The sequence below is a fragment of the Hyperolius riggenbachi genome, chromosome 10 (genome assembly GCF_040937935.1).
Source record: "Hyperolius riggenbachi isolate aHypRig1 chromosome 10, aHypRig1.pri, whole genome shotgun sequence".
In the NCBI taxonomy this organism is placed as follows: domain Eukaryota; kingdom Metazoa; phylum Chordata; class Amphibia; order Anura; family Hyperoliidae; genus Hyperolius; species Hyperolius riggenbachi.
In genome coordinates, this window is record NC_090655.1 from 15,020,928 (window position 1) to 15,036,727 (window position 15,800).

Here is a 15,800-nt window from a genome sequence, read left to right on the forward strand (position 1 = left end):
ATGACCCCTTCCCTCTAGTATAGGTAGCCAGATGACTCCTCCCCCTTTCCCTTCAGTATAGGTAGCCAGATGACTCCCTTAATCCCTCCTTTTCCCACCCCCCTTTTCAGTATAGGTAGTCAGCTCGCCTTCACACTGCAGCAGCCATCAGTGTCACTCATTTCTCCGCTCGTCTCCAGTGCAGAAGCTTCCTCTTCCTCTCTGTCTCCAATGCTACCCAAGTCCATAGCCGCCGGCCACCATGCAAACGTGCACAGAGAGCAAGGTGGCTGCTGCACAGGCAGCTAGCAGCAAAGTACAGCGGTGAGGCGCTTGCCTGATCTCCCTACATTGCAGCATTTACAAGCTTGCAACTGCTGCACCAGTTTAGCCTGCTGCTTTGGTGCCCTTCCTCCTGTGGTGCCCTAGGCCATGGCCTAGGTGGCCTTGGCCTAAATCCGACCCTGTGACTGATGACCCACTGCGAAAAAAAAAAATATATATACACAGCAGATCCACAGAAAAACGCATAGAAAGATGAACAAAAAAGTGTGCGCTTTTTTTTGTGTGAATAAGACCTAAAGGTACATACACCCGTCCTGATTTTCCGCCCAACTTGTTGTCCGACTTGTCGTTTGAACGACAAGTTGGACGTGTGTACGTACTGTCCAGCTACTGATAACAGCCGGTTTGCCAGATCCTTGGCGGATCAGTTGTACCAACTGTCGTTCAAATGACTGTCAGGTCCATATGTGTGTACAAATGACTTCTAGTCGTTTGTCCAACTAGTAGACGTTCAAACATGCAGTCGTTTGATCAAACATTTAATCTAGTCTATTGTTCTATCCAGTCAATTGTCCATTATCAAGTTGGTTAAACGACATGTAAATTAAGTTATCAGTTGCTTTTGTTGGTCAGTGTGTACAGGATGTTTAAACAACTTTTTGTTTGCACTTCAAGTCGTTCAAACGACCAGTTTAAACGAGAATCAGTCGTAAAGTTGGATGTGTGTACGCACCTTTATGCTGGGGATGCACGATACGTTTCTGTACCGTGTATCGACCAGCTGATCCGGCCAGCTGATAATATTCAGCTGGCCCGATCAAGCCGCTCGATCCCCGCCGGCGGACAATGGCAGGGAATCGAGCGCTGATAAGGACCGCCGGCGGGGACGAGCGCGAATTGATCCGCGCGGGGACACGGCTGGAGTCGATCCGGCGGCTAATCGGCCGCCGGATAGACCCATCTATGCCCACCATTAGATTTGACTCTGGTTTAAAGCCAATGGTTACCAATTTAAAAATAAAAAAAGTCAGATACTCACCTAAGGAGAGGGAAGGCTCGGTCCTAATGAGCCTCCCCTCTCCTCTCCCGGTGCCCTCGGTGCTGCACTGGCTCCCCCGTTCGCGTCTGCTGCCGCAGGGACTTCGGAGGTCTTCGGGAGCACTCGGGCTTCCGATGACGGGCCGCTCCATACTATGCACGCGCGAGTGCGTCATAGACTTTAACTACCTCCTGCTACTTCCATCTCAAAAACATTTCCAGAATCCGTCCCTTCCTTTCACAAGAAGCAACTAAAATGCTTGTACATGCCCTAATCATCTCCCGCCTTGACTACTGCAACACCCTACTCTGTGGTCTACCAAAAAGCAGACTGGCACCTCTCCAATCCCTACTAAACTCTGCGGCCCGTCTCATCCACCTCTCTTCTAGATCCTCTGAGGCAGCCCCTCTCTGCCAATCCCTCCATTGGCTACCAGTTGCCCAAAGGATCCAGTTTAAACTTCTCACACTTGCATACAAAGCTCTATACAAGCTATCGCCTCCATACATTTCCTCTTTAATCTCCAGATACCTCCCCGCCCGGACCCTCCGTTCCTCACAGGAGACCCTTTTGTCCTCCAGCCTAGTCACCTCGTCTCACTCTCGCATCCAAGACTTCTCACGGGCTGTCCCTCTCCTGTGGAACTCTCTCCCTCAGCCGGTTCGTCATGCCTCAAGTCTGGAAAACTTCAAACTTACTCTGAAAACACAACTGTTCAGAAAAGCCTATAATTTGCTATAGGCAGCACTGAAGGCACACTGGCTCACCCACTAATCCTGGTGTTTCCTTCCCTTTTGTTTCCTCCCCACTACCCTCTAGATTGTAAGCCCGCAAGGGCAGGGACCTCCTCCTAGTGTTTCTCATACTGCTGTTATTTTAACATATGTACATGTACCAACCACATATCAACTATGTATGTATCTGTATTTACTCTATTCAATGTCATGACTGTACAGTGTCTTGTATTTCTTATGTATATTTGTTCACCATTATTTGTTTGTACTATGTACAGCGCTACGGAAGATGTTGGCGCTATATAAATAAAAAATAATAATAATAATAATAATAGAGGGCGCTCGCACATGCGTAGTATGGAGTGGCCCATCTTCGAGAGCCCGAGTGCTCCCAAAGGCTTCTGAAAGCTCCCTTCAGCTGCAGAAGTGGCAGTATTTGACCGAACTGGTCGAATACTGCTACGGGGGATCCTGCGCGGGACCGGGCACCGGGAGAGGAGAGGGAAGGCTCATTAGGACCGAGCCTTCCCTCTCCTTAGGTGAGTATCTGACTTTTTTATTTTTTTTAATTGGTAAACATTCACTTTAACTGACTCTAAACTTTATTCCCATCAATTAAACACATTTTTCAGTAGAAAAATACATCTATTAAAGGGAAACCATAGTAAGTAAAGAGTTTTACTTACCTGGGGCTTCTACAAGCCCCCCGCAACCGCCCTGTGCCCGCGCCGTCACTTAACGATCCTCTGGCACCCGCCAGTTTAGAATCTGCCGACTGATCGCAGGTCCTGGCCACACAAATCCTTTAATGTTTTCACGTCAACAAGAGCGTCCTGCGCAGGTACAGCACGACCGCGCAGGCACAGTGGAAGAATCAAAATTAAGCGGGGGGTGGGAGGAGGATAGTTGAGGACCGGTGCGGGCGCAGGACGGCTGGTAGAAGCCCCAGGTAGCGAAACTCTCTTTATTTCCTACGGTTTGGGTTCCCTTTAACACAGATCAGTCCATCAGCCCTGAAAGAGGGGCAAATGAGAAGGAAAGAGGGACAGAGGGAGCCAAGTATACACATATTACACAGATCTGTCCATCAGTCCTGAAAGAGAGGCAAATGAGGAGGAAAGAGGGACAGGGGATTTGGTTTCCAAAAAAGGACTGTCCCTCCAAAAGAGGGAAGGTTGGTAGCTATGCTACAGCCATCCCATAAGTAAGATGCATTTTTCCTGTGTAATCCTGCACAGTTATCACAAGTTAATTTGCCATAACAGCCATAAGCTGTTTTGTTAAAACTTCTCATACATCTATGTAAGCAGGTATAGATAATATGGAGAAAAAGTTCCCTTTAGACCAGCATCCCTGGCAATCAGCGGGCATATTGTCCACCAGTCATTTTACTGCTGCGTAATTTTGTGGCCATTATAGTGCGCTGAAAAAGCATAATCGTGGAAGAGCCGTTTGTGTAACCCCCGTGTAAATGTGTAGGATGCCATTTATAACCTCTGTATCTAACGGACTTGGTCACCGGAATGGATGCAGGGATAGAAGCAGAGAGTAGAGAATGGTGGTGGGATTTCTGTAAAGCAGAAAGTGATGGGAGAAGTGGGGGGGGGGGGGCTGCTTCCTATGGGAGGATAGAGACAACTAGGGGAGCCAGAAGATTGCACATATGAATGAGCCTACCAATGAGCAGATTGTATTGAGCTAAGCCATGTAAACAATTCAGAAAAGCAGCTGGGGGTGGGGGCCTTTGTTTGCACAATAATTACTTAATTACAAGACAATCTGATTATTTGTCCTTCAACCAGCAATGTTATCAGTTAGCTTCAGTGAAGTATAAATATGCCTTCAAGCAACCTTAGACTAGTCTTTTAATGACTTATGCTAGGTACACACGATGTGTTTTTTCGGTCGATTTTGTGTCCAATTGGTTTTCGATTCGATTTTCTGGTCGATTTCCTGCTCTATTCTCTTATCTTTTCTATTTGTATTCGCTTCTATGAGAAATCGACCAGAAAAACGATCAAAAAGATAGGACATGACGGAAATTATCTATCGAACCATCTAGCTAATACAAAATTGTATGGTGTGTACCTAGCATTATATACAGGGTTTTTTAGTTAATGTTGTTGTAGTTGTGTTTAAAGGAAGTCTGAGGCAGGTTGAAAAGTTGGCTTTTACTTACCTGTGGCATCTTCTTGCGATCCCCCCACCCCCCTCCGCCATTACTCTGGTTTTCCCCCATTCCCTTCCATTGGTCCACTGTGAGCCCCAGTAAAGTCTGCAAGTCGCCTAGATCGCACACTGTGGCGCATGCCTTGACACACCGGTGTGCCTCCTTGTTTGTGCTCCCCTTGCCTGAAATGCTATGCACATGTGCAGTTACGAATCTTGATGAACTGCTCATGCAGAGAACGCTCCTAGCTGCCAGAGTGCAATCGTGGAGGAGCGCCACTAGGACAGCACATGCGCAATAGTGTGTGACCCAGCCAGGTCGTGGACTTTACCGGGGCTGAAAGCAGACCAATAAGGGGAATGGGAGGACACAGAGGGAAGGGACTGATGAGGGAAGCAATAGGGGGCTGGAAGACGCCCCAGGTAAGTAAAGCCAATTGGAGGACACCGAGGGAGGCAATAGGGGGCTGGAAGTCACCCCAGGTAAGTAAAGCAAATTGGAGGACACCGAGGGAGGCAATTGAGGGCTGGAAGACGCCCCAGGTAAGTAAAGCCAATTGGAGGACACAGAGGGAGGCAATAGGGGGCTGGAAGACGCCCCAGGTAAGTAAAGCCAATTGGCTGGAAAATGCCCCAGGTAAGTAAAGCCAATTGGAGGACACAGAGGGAGGCAATAGGGGGCTGGAAGACGCCCCAGGTAAGTAAAGCCAATTGGCTGGAAAATGCCCCAGGTAAGTAAAGCCAATTGGAGGACACCGAGGGAGGCAATAGAGGTCTGGAAGACGCCCCAGGTAAGTAAAGCCAATTGGAGGACACCGAGGGAGGCAATAGAGGTCTGGAAGACGCCCCAGGTAAGTAAAGCCAATTGGAGGACACCGAGGGAGGCAATAGGGGTCTGGAAGACGCCCCAGGTAAGTAAAGCCAATTGGAGGACACCGAGGGAGGCAATAGGGGTCTGGAAGACGCCCCAGGTAAGTAAAGCCAATTGGAGGACACAGAGGGAGACAATGGGGGCTGGAAGACGCCCCAGGTAAGTAAAGCCAACTTTATCACACCACCTTGGGCTTACTTTAACCACTCCGGGACCAGACGGATGTTTAAGAGCAAAAATGTAATTTTAAGTTTTTCGTACCACTTTCACCCCTTCCCGACTGCCTAACGCCGATAGGCATCGGGAAAGTGGCAGCCCCAGGACTGCCTAATGCCGAAAGGCGTCAAGTCCTGGGGCGGGGTTTTACAGGGGATTGTGTGCACTGATGCGCGCGCATCCCTGCTTGAGTGACGGAGCTCAGCTCTGTCATCAGTGTAATGGCAGCGATCGCAGCGCTGTACTGGGGACAGCCGTGTCACTTGGCTGTCCCCGAAATAGAATATTTAAAAAAAAGTATTAAAATAAATATTGCAGCAGTGATCAGAGCCCACCAACAGGAAGCTCTGTTGGTGGGCAAAAAAGGGGGGGGGATTCACTTGTGTGCTGAGTGGTATGGCTCTGCAGTGAGCGGTTAAAGCTGCAGAGCATTGAATTGTATAAAATAGCCTGGTCACTAGGGGGGTGTTAGCCTGTGGTCCTTAAGTGGTTATGTTGTCATAGCATGCCTTTAATATACAGGTATTGCATTTTTTGGGCCGGTTTTCCATTTGACAGCCAAAGTTCAAAATTAAAACTGTTGTTTGCTTTTCAGGTATTTGTACAAACTGTGTGACCTGCACAAAGAATGCGACAACTACACAGAAGCCGCGTATACACTACTGCTGCACGCCAAGCTGCTAAAGGTACATAGGAGCATTCATTGCATTGTATGTCAGTTAAAGGGAGCCTGGGGTGAGGCCATATTGATTTCATTTTAAACAATACAAGTTGCCTGGCTACCGTCCTGATCCTTTGTCTGTAATAGACCCTGAACAAGCATGCAGCAGATCAGGTACTCTGACTCAAGTTTTACTGGATTAGCCATATGCTGGTTCCAGGGTTCTGACTCAGGCACTACTTTTGCTAGATGATCAACAGGGCTGCCAGGTAACTGGCATTGTTTACAAGGAAATAAATATGTCAGCCTCCATATCCCTCTCACCTCAGGTTCCCTTTAATGGGTACTTCTTTTACCTGCTTTTGCTCTGACAGGGTCACTGAGAACAGGGATTGAACTCAAATGTGTAGTAAAGACCCAGACAGCAATTATTGTCCCTACACTTTGTGTCATTTTCAGAGTGTTAGACTATCTGTGGGTCTTTACTTCTTGTTCTAATCTTTATTGAGAAAGTTCTGTTCACTCCCTGATCCAGTGACCGTCTCACTGACCAGAGAACTGGGAGGGGGAGCAAGCACTGCAATAGGGACAAAGACAGCTGTAAAAACCTCTGTGTATGAATGGCGGCAGTGGAGATACACAGACAGTTATAAAAACCTTCCAGGATTTTATTCTAGAAGAAGTAAAAGATAGTAAAAACCTCTCTGACTGTCAGACGACTTGGCAAATAATTGACCCATTATAATAATCAAATCGGATGAAAAATCTGTGCCACTAACTGCATGCCCGAGCGACAATGTGACCAATTTCGGGCTAGAATCGGTCATACATGCCGCAGGATGTGGGGCCGACTTGCAGTGGTAATGTCGAGCGATATCGGGACAAGCAACAAATCCTCCAGCGCTGTTCCCTAGTGTATGTGTACCTGTTCTGTGTTGCGGTGCCCATCCATTGTCCGAATCCGCCGCTCTTCCATTAGCCCCATACACGCTGCCAGCGCAGAGCACCACGGCGTATGTGAGACGTCACTTGGTTGAATCTGCCCATCTTCGCCTGATATATGGCTAACTATAATCCTCCTCCTTTGTGTCCAAAATTATAGATAAAAACATTTGGAGTTGAGTTCCCTTTTAAAGCCCTTTTTTGTTATGAGATATGAGATTCTAACGATTTATAATCTATATTACACCGTCAGTTTGGTAAAGGAGGGAGGGGAGCAGAGTGACAACACCAAGCTTACACTGACTGGCAGTGATTACATTTCATACAGTATGATCTTTTACCGCTCTCTGCATTGATAGTAAATGTTTTTACTTACAGGGGATACTTTCAAATGTTCTTTTATGTACGTTACAGTAAGTACTTCAATTTTAGTTTAGGGAGTTTACTCTCACTTTAAAGGGAAGATCCGCGCAGACTATAAAAAACAAACTGCACTTCCCTGGGGCTTCTTCCAGCTCCTGGCAGTAGATCGGTGCCCTCGCCGCAGCTCCTCTCCCTCCCGGCGTCCAGCGGTGAAGAAGCCGACCTCGCCGGGTCGGCGTCATGTGCGCTCCACGGCGCGGGTCATGTGGTGTAAGTGACGTCATCTGGTCTCTACTGCGCAGGCGCAGTAGTTTTGCGCCTGCGCAGTAGAGACCCGATGACGTCCCTACACCACGTGACCCCCCACTGTGGAGCGCCCAGAAGCCGTCCTCGCCACCGCTGGACGCCGGGAGGAGGAGGAGCTGCGGCGAGGGCACCGATCGACTACAAGGAGCTGGAAGAAGCCCCAGGTAAGTGCAGTTTGTTTTTTATAGTCTGGACGGATCTTCCCTTTAAGTATTTAGAACATGGTAAAGATGAGATTGAGCTAAATAAAGTTTTGTTTAAGCTTGTTTTAAAATTGATGTTGTGTTTTATTAATCTTCTAACCAATTAAATGCACAAATCTCTAGAAATTGACCATAGTTTTTTTCTTATTCGCCATCGTCCATCCTGTGCTGATGTCACCTCCTCCTCCTCCTTCCAGTGGTCCGAGGAGGCCTGCGCTGCACATCTTACTCAGCGGGACGGCTACCAGGCCACCACACAAGGACAACTCAAAGACCAGCTCTACCAAGAGATCATACATTACTTTGACAAAGGCAAGGTAATAAACCGAGGCAATCCCTGCATTGTCTTCTCCCACCTTCCTCTCCGTGTTTGTATTGCATTCTGCTAAAACGTGTCGCTGTGGTTTTATGATATTTTTATTGCCGGCGTAAAACTTGCCAAAGTCCCCAACCAATAAAGCCGGCAACCTTGGGAGGCTGTTTCCGACTTGATGGAGGGTAAGTGATGTCATTACTTTTTATTGGAAGTGGCACCACGTGTGATCCGTGTAGAGGTAAGAGTTCCCCTGACGTGAAATTAGCAGAAGATCGAGCGAATGGAGAGCGCCGATACGTCATTCTCGGGGAAGACAGTCATATTGTTGAGCTAAAGGAGAGATGAGGGATAAAAATGTGTTTTATCATTTATTTGAAATGCAGTATTAACTTTCTTATAGAGGAAGTGATTTGCAAATATTCACATTAGGGTGAGCAAGCAGTTACCTTAAAGAGACTCTGTAACATCAGAAACATCCCCTGGGGGGTACTCACCTCGGGTGGGGGAAGCCTCCGGATCCTAATGAGGCTTCCCACGCCGTCCTCTGTCCCACGGGGGTCTCGCTGCAGCCCTCCGAACAGCCGGCGACAGACCCGACTGTAGATTCAATATTTACCTTTGCTGGCTCCAGCGGGGGCGCTGTGGCTGCTTTCGACACGGAAATAGACGGAAATGCCCGATCTCCGTCGGGTCCGCTCTACTGCGCAGGCGCCGTAAACTTGCGCCTGCGCAGTAGAGCAGACCCGACGGCGATCGGGTATTTGCGCCTACTTCGGAGCCGACAGCCGTCAGAGAGCCTGCGCTGGAGCCGGGAAGGTAAATATTCACGTCACCGCTGCACAGAGGGCTGCCGCGAGACCCCCGTGGGACGGAGGACGGCGTGGGAAGCCTCATTAGGATCCGGAGGCTTCCCCCACCCGAGGTGAGTACCCCCCAGGGGACGTTTTGTCGTTACAATTCCTCTTTAAAGAGAACCCGAGGTGGGTTTGAAGAATATTATCTGCATACAGAGGCTGGATCTGCCTATACAGCCCAGCCTCTGTTGCTATCCCAAACCCCCCTAAGGTCCCCCTGCACTCTGCAATCCCTCATAAATCACAGCCGTGCTGCTGACAAACAGCTTGTCAGAGCTGGCTGTGTTTATCTCTATAGTGTCAGTCTGCTGCTCTCCCCGCCTCCTGCAGAACTCCGGTACCCGCCTGCATCCCTTCCCTCCCTGCTGATTGGAGGGAAGGGACGGGGGCAGGGACCGGAGCTATGCAGGAGGCGGGGGAGCAGCTGAGACTGACACTACAGATGTAAACACAGCCTCACAGTATGGCTGTGATTTATGAAGGATTGCAGAGTGCAGGGGGACCTTAGTGGGGTTTGGGATAGCAACAGAGGCTGGGCTGTATAGGCAGATCCAGCCTCTGTATGCAGATAACATTCTTTAAACACACCTCGGGTTCTCTTTAATAATGCACCCCTTCTGATCATGCAGCACCCAGTTAAGTCACGGTGAACCAGACGCTCTAGAATTGTACAACATCGCACATCCTTAAACCCCCCCCCCCCCCCCCCCAAAAAAAAAAAGAATCTATTTGAATTTAAATTTGCTTTCTTAAAGAGACTCTGTAATAAATAAAAAAATAGTCCCCTGGGGGGTACTTACCTCGGGGGAAGCCTCAGGGTCCCAATGAGGCTTCCCCCATCCTTGGAGCTGCAGGCAATCCAGCGCTGGCTCCCCTGAAGCATCCCGCAATCTTGCTCAACAAGGCTTGATATATTTACCTTCCCTGGCTCCAGCGGGGGCGCTGTTGCAGCTCTAAGCACGGAAATAGACAGAAATAGCCGATCTCTGTCGGGTCCGCTCTACTACGCAGGCGCAGGAGACTTGCACCTGCGCAGTAGTGCGGACTGACAGTGATCGGCTCTTTCCGCCTATCTTCGAGCGGAGAGACGATACTGTGCCTGCGCTGGAGCTGGGAAGGTAAATATTTACATCCCCGCTGTTCGGTGGGGCACAGCGAGACCCCCGTGGGACACAGGAGGACAGGGGAAGCCTCGATAGGATCCGGAAGCTTCCCCCACCCGAGGTGAGTACCCCCCAGGGGAACATTTTTTAGTAACAGGTTTTCTTTAAATAGAATCCGTAACCAAGAATTGAACGTCATCCCAATCAGTAGTGGATAGCCCCCTTTGCCATGACAAATCTTTTCCTCAGGGGGGTCTGTATGGCTAATATTGTAGTGAAACTCCTCTCCCAGTGTTATGTCAGGACCATGGTCCTGCCAGTTTCCTGTCTGTGAACCTTGTTGCATTGTGGGAAATAGCTGTTTACAGCTGTTCCCAACTGCCAAAAAAAGCATGCAGCATCTTCTTCCACTGACATCACCTGCCAGCAGTAAAAATGTCACCATGTGATAAATGTCAGAATGTAAATCAGGAAAAGGAATTATTTTGCAATGGGCAAACTCTGACTAAATCATTTATACATAATTATTGTAAAAAAAGAAGCACTTTTTTATTACATTATTTTCACTGGAGTTCCTCTTTAAATCATACCTGTTGTCAGGGGCGTAACTAGAGGGGAGCAGCACCTGAGACCGCAGGGGGGCCCATAGCTGTAAGGGGGCCCCAACTACTACTTCACTCCCTCTGATTAAGGGGCCCATCCTCCACATCAGGTGTTTTGTAGCTCTACATGTTACGGGTGTGAAGATTACATTGTCAATTGACCTTTGCAGGATGGAGCCTCAGGCTGTGAGGGTCACCAGGGGAGGCAAGGGAAAGAGTGTCAAAATTGGGGGACTGTATCACATTTTTGTTGGGGGATCCCATGATCTATAGTTATTCCCTTTCTGTAGTGAGCAGAGGGGCTTCCCCCATCCTCCTACTGCCATCTGTTCCTGCGCAAGGGCTGCGGATAGGATGATGAATAGGTTTCTCTTGGCCACTAGTGCAACCATGGAGGAGTGTGGCCACTAGTGCAGCCATGGAGGAGCGTGGCCACTAGTGCAGCCATGGAGGAGCGTGGCCACTAGTGCAGCCATGGAGGAGCGTGGCCACTAGTGCAGCCATGGAGAAGCGTGGCCACTAGTGCAGCCATGGAGGAGCGTGGCCACTAGTGCAGCCATGGAGGAGCGTGGCCACTAGTGCAGCCATGGAGAAGCGTGGCCACTAGTGCAGCCATGGAGGAGCGTGGCCACTAGTGCAGCCATGGAGGAGCGTGGCCACTAGTGCAGCCATGGAGGAGCGTGGCCACTAGTGTAGCCATGGAGGAGCGTGGCCACTAGTGTAGCCATGGAGGAGCGTGGCCACTAGTGCAGCCATGGAGGAGCGTGGCCACTAGTGCAGCCATGGAGGAGCGTGGCCACTAGTGCAGCCATGGAGGAGCGTGGCCACTAGTGCAGCCATGGAGGAGCGTGGCCACTAGTGCAGCCATGGAGAAGCGTGGCCACTAGTGTAGCCATGGAGGAGCGTGGCCACTAGTGCAGCCATGGAGGAGCGTGGCCACTAGTGCAGCCATGGAGGAGCGCTTCTGGGCTGAGTCAGCACAGCTAAGGTCTCTGCTAGCCCAGTAGAACAAAGCTCTCATGCACACTGCAGACAAGCCATGCACACGTGGCTTCATTGTACTGGGCATGTGTGGACCTTACACAAGCCTAGTTTGAACGTGGGCCATTCTTCCATGAAGCAATGTGAATTATGTGCTTCAGGGAGGAAACAATCAGAAGGCAGCAAGAGGCGGCTCCCTTTCCCAAATGTGCCCCTCCTCACTCTCCCCATCTACCCCTAGATGCAAGGCGCCGCTTCACTCACCTGCTCTTAGCGTTCTAGCGATGGGATCTCCATCCGTCTGTCCAGCGTCCTGTATCCATGGCTACAGGGGAGCCTCGTGACCTGTTACATGCTGCCGGGTCACATGTGGTACCGCTGTAGTCAGAGAGGAAGCAGGACTTCATGTGTGGCTGGTAATTCCATCGCTAATCTGGTGAGAGCGGGTGAGTGATGCGGCGCCAGTGCAGCATATACCCAGCATCCTGGGGATCAGATGCTGCGGGCCAGCAGGGAGGAGATGCTATGGGAGGAGGTGCAGCACATACCCGGCATCCTGGGGATCAGATGCTGCGGGCCAGCAGGGAGGAGGGGCTATGGGAGGAGGTGCAGCACATACCTGGCATCCTGGGGATCAGAAGCTGCTGCCCAGCAGGGAGGAGGTGCTATGGGAGGAGGTGCAGCACATACCCGGCATCCTAAATAGAGAAGAGGCTGCGGGCCAGCAGGGAGGAGATGCTATGGGGGGAGATGCAGCACATTCCCGGCATCCTGGAGATCAGAGGGCCAGCAGGGAGGAGATGCTATGGGAGTAGGTGCAGCACATACCCGGCATCCTGGGGGTCAGATGCTGCAGGCCAGCAGGGAGGAGATGCTACGGGAGGAGGTGCAGCACATACCCGGCATCCTGGGAATCAGATGCTGCGGGCCAGCAGGGAGGAGATGCTATGGGAGGAGGTGCAGCACATACCCGGCATCCTGGGGATCAGATGCTGCAGGTCAGCAGGGAGGAGATGCTACGGGAGGAGGTGCAGCACATACCCGGCATCCTGGGGATCAGATGCTGCGGGCCAGCAGGGAGGAGATGCTATGGGAGGAGGTGCAGCACATAACCGGCATCCTGGGAATCAGATGCTGCGGGCCAGCAGGGAGGAGATACTATGGGTGGAGGTGCAGCACATACCCGGCATCCTGGGGATCAGATGCTGCGGGCCAGCAGGGAGGAGATGCTATGGGAGTAGGTGCAGCACATACCCGGCATCCTGGGGATCAGATGCTGCGGGCCAGCATGGAGGAGATGCTATGGGAGTAGGTGCAGCACATACCCGGCATCCTGGGGATCAGATGCTGCGGGCCAGCATGGAGGAGATGCTATGGGTGGAGGTGCAGCACATACCCGGCATCCTGGGGATCAGATGCTGCGGGCCAGCAGGGAGGAGATGCTATGGGAGTAGGTGCAGCACATACCCGGCATCCTGGGGATCAGATGCTGCGGGCCAGCATGGAGGAGATGCTATGGGTGGAGGTGCAGCACATACCCGGCATCCTGGGGATCAGATGCTGCGGGCCAGCAGGGAGGAGATGCTATGGGAGGAGGTGCAGCACATACACGGCATCCTGAGGATCAGATCCTGCGGGCCAGCATGGAGGAGATGCTATGGGTGGAGGTGCAGCACATACCCGGCATCCTGGGGATCAGATGCTGCGGGCCAGCAGGGAGGAGATGCTATGGGTGGAGGTGCAGCACATACCCGGCATCCTGGGGATCAGATGCTGTGGGCCAGCAGGGAGGTGATGCTATGGGAGGAGGTGCAGCACATACCCGGCATCCTGGGGGTCTGATGCTGCAGGCCAGCAGGGAGGAGATGCTATGGGAGGAGGTGCAGCACATACCTGGCATTCTGGGGATCAGGGATCAGATGCTGTGGGCCAGCAGGGAGGAGATGCTATGGGAGGAGGTGCAGCACATACCCGCCATCCTGGGAATCAGATGCTGCGGGCCAGCAGGGAGGAGATGCTATGGGAGGAGGTGCAGCACATACCCGGCATCCTGGGGATCAGAGGGCCAGCAGGGAGGAGATGCTATGGGAGGAGGTGCAGCACATACCCGGCATCCTGGGAATCAGATGCTGCGGGCCAGCAGGGAGGAGATGCAATGGGTGGAGGTGCAGCACATACCCGGCATCCTGGGGATCAGATGCTGCGGGCCAGCAGGGAGGAGATGCAATGGGTGGAGGTGCAGCACATACCCGGCATCCTGGGGATCAGATGCTGCGGGCCAGCAGGGAGGAGATGCTATGGGAGGAGGTGCAGCACATACCCGGCATCCTGGGAATCCGATGCTGTGGCCAGCAGGGAGGAGATGCTATGGGAGGAGGTGCAGCACATACCCGGCTGCCTGGGGATCAGATGCTGCGGGCCAGCAGGGAGGAGATGCTATGGGAGGAGGTGCAGCACATACCCGGCATCCTGGGGATCAGATGCTGCAAGCCAGCAGAGAGGAGATGCTATGGGAGGAGGTGCAGCACATACCCGGCATCCTGGGGATCAGATGCTGCAGGCCAGCAGGGAGGAGATGCTATGGGAGGAGGTGCAGCACATACCCGGCATCCTGGGGATCAGATGCTGCGGGCCAGCAGGGAGGAGGGGCTATGGGAGGAGGTGCAGCACATACCTGGCATCCTGGGGATCAGAAGCTGCTGCCCAGCAGGGAGGAGGTGCAGCACATACCCGGCATCCTAAATAGAGAAGAGGCTGCGGGCCAGCAGGGAGGAGATGCTATGGGGGGAGATGCAGCACATTCCCGGCATCCTGGAGATCAGAGGGCCAGCAGGGAGGAGATGCTATGGGAGTAGGTGCAGCACATACCCGGCATCCTGGGGGTCAGATGCTGCAGGCCAGCAGGGAGGAGATGCTACGGGAGGAGGTGCAGCACATACCCGGCATCCTGGGAATCAGATGCTGCGGGCCAGCAGGGAGGAGATGCTATGGGAGGAGGTGCAGCACATACCCGGCATCCTGGGGATCAGATGCTGCAGGTCAGCAGGGAGGAGATGCTACGGGAGGAGGTGCAGCACATACCCGGCATCCTGGGGATCAGATGCTGCGGGCCAGCAGGGAGGAGATGCTATGGGAGGAGGTGCAGCACATAACCGGCATCCTGGGAATCAGATGCTGCGGGCCAGCAGGGAGGAGATACTATGGGTGGAGGTGCAGCACATACCCGGCATCCTGGGGATCAGATGCTGCGGGCCAGCAGGGAGGAGATGCTATGGGAGTAGGTGCAGCACATACCCGGCATCCTGGGGATCAGATGCTGCGGGCCAGCATGGAGGAGATGCTATGGGAGTAGGTGCAGCACATACCCGGCATCCTGGGGATCAGATGCTGCGGGCCAGCATGGAGGAGATGCTATGGGTGGAGGTGCAGCACATACCCGGCATCCTGGGGATCAGATGCTGCGGGCCAGCAGGGAGGAGATGCTATGGGAGTAGGTGCAGCACATACCCGGCATCCTGGGGATCAGATGCTGCGGGCCAGCATGGAGGAGATGCTATGGGTGGAGGTGCAGCACATACCCGGCATCCTGGGGATCAGATGCTGCGGGCCAGCAGGGAGGAGATGCTATGGGAGGAGGTGCAGCACATACACGGCATCCTGAGGATCAGATCCTGCGGGCCAGCATGGAGGAGATGCTATGGGTGGAGGTGCAGCACATACCCGGCATCCTGGGGATCAGATGCTGCGGGCCAGCAGGGAGGAGATGCTATGGGTGGAGGTGCAGCACATACCCGGCATCCTGGGGATCAGATGCTGTGGGCCAGCAGGGAGGAGATGCTATGGGAGGAGGTGCAGCACATACCCGGCATCCTGGGGGTCTGATGCTGCAGGCCAGCAGGGAGGAGATGCTATGGGAGGAGGTGCAGCACATACCTGGCATTCTGGGGATCAGGGATCAGATGCTGTGGGCCAGCAGGGAGGAGATGCTATGGGAGGAGGTGCAGCACATACCCGCCATCCTGGGAATCAGATGCTGCGGGCCAGCAGGGAGGAGATGCTATGGGAGGAGGTGCAGCACATACCCGGCATCCTGGGGATCAGAGGGCCAGCAGGGAGGAGATGCTATGGGAGGAGGTGCAGCACATACCCGGCATCCTGGGAATCAGATGCTGCGGG

General features: G+C 52.5%; 1 protein-coding gene across 1 annotated transcript in view; it reads left to right on the forward strand.

Moving 5' to 3' along the window:
* DOCK1 (dedicator of cytokinesis 1) overlaps positions 1-15,800 on the forward strand; it is a 589,023-nt gene that overhangs the window by 473,180 nt on the left and 100,043 nt on the right. Inside the window, exons 36-37 of the mRNA XM_068258876.1 lie at positions 5,889-5,979; positions 7,966-8,085. Of these exons, the coding sequence (XP_068114977.1) occupies positions 5,889-5,979; positions 7,966-8,085 (211 nt within the window). The remainder of the gene's footprint in view (positions 1-5,888; positions 5,980-7,965; positions 8,086-15,800) is intronic.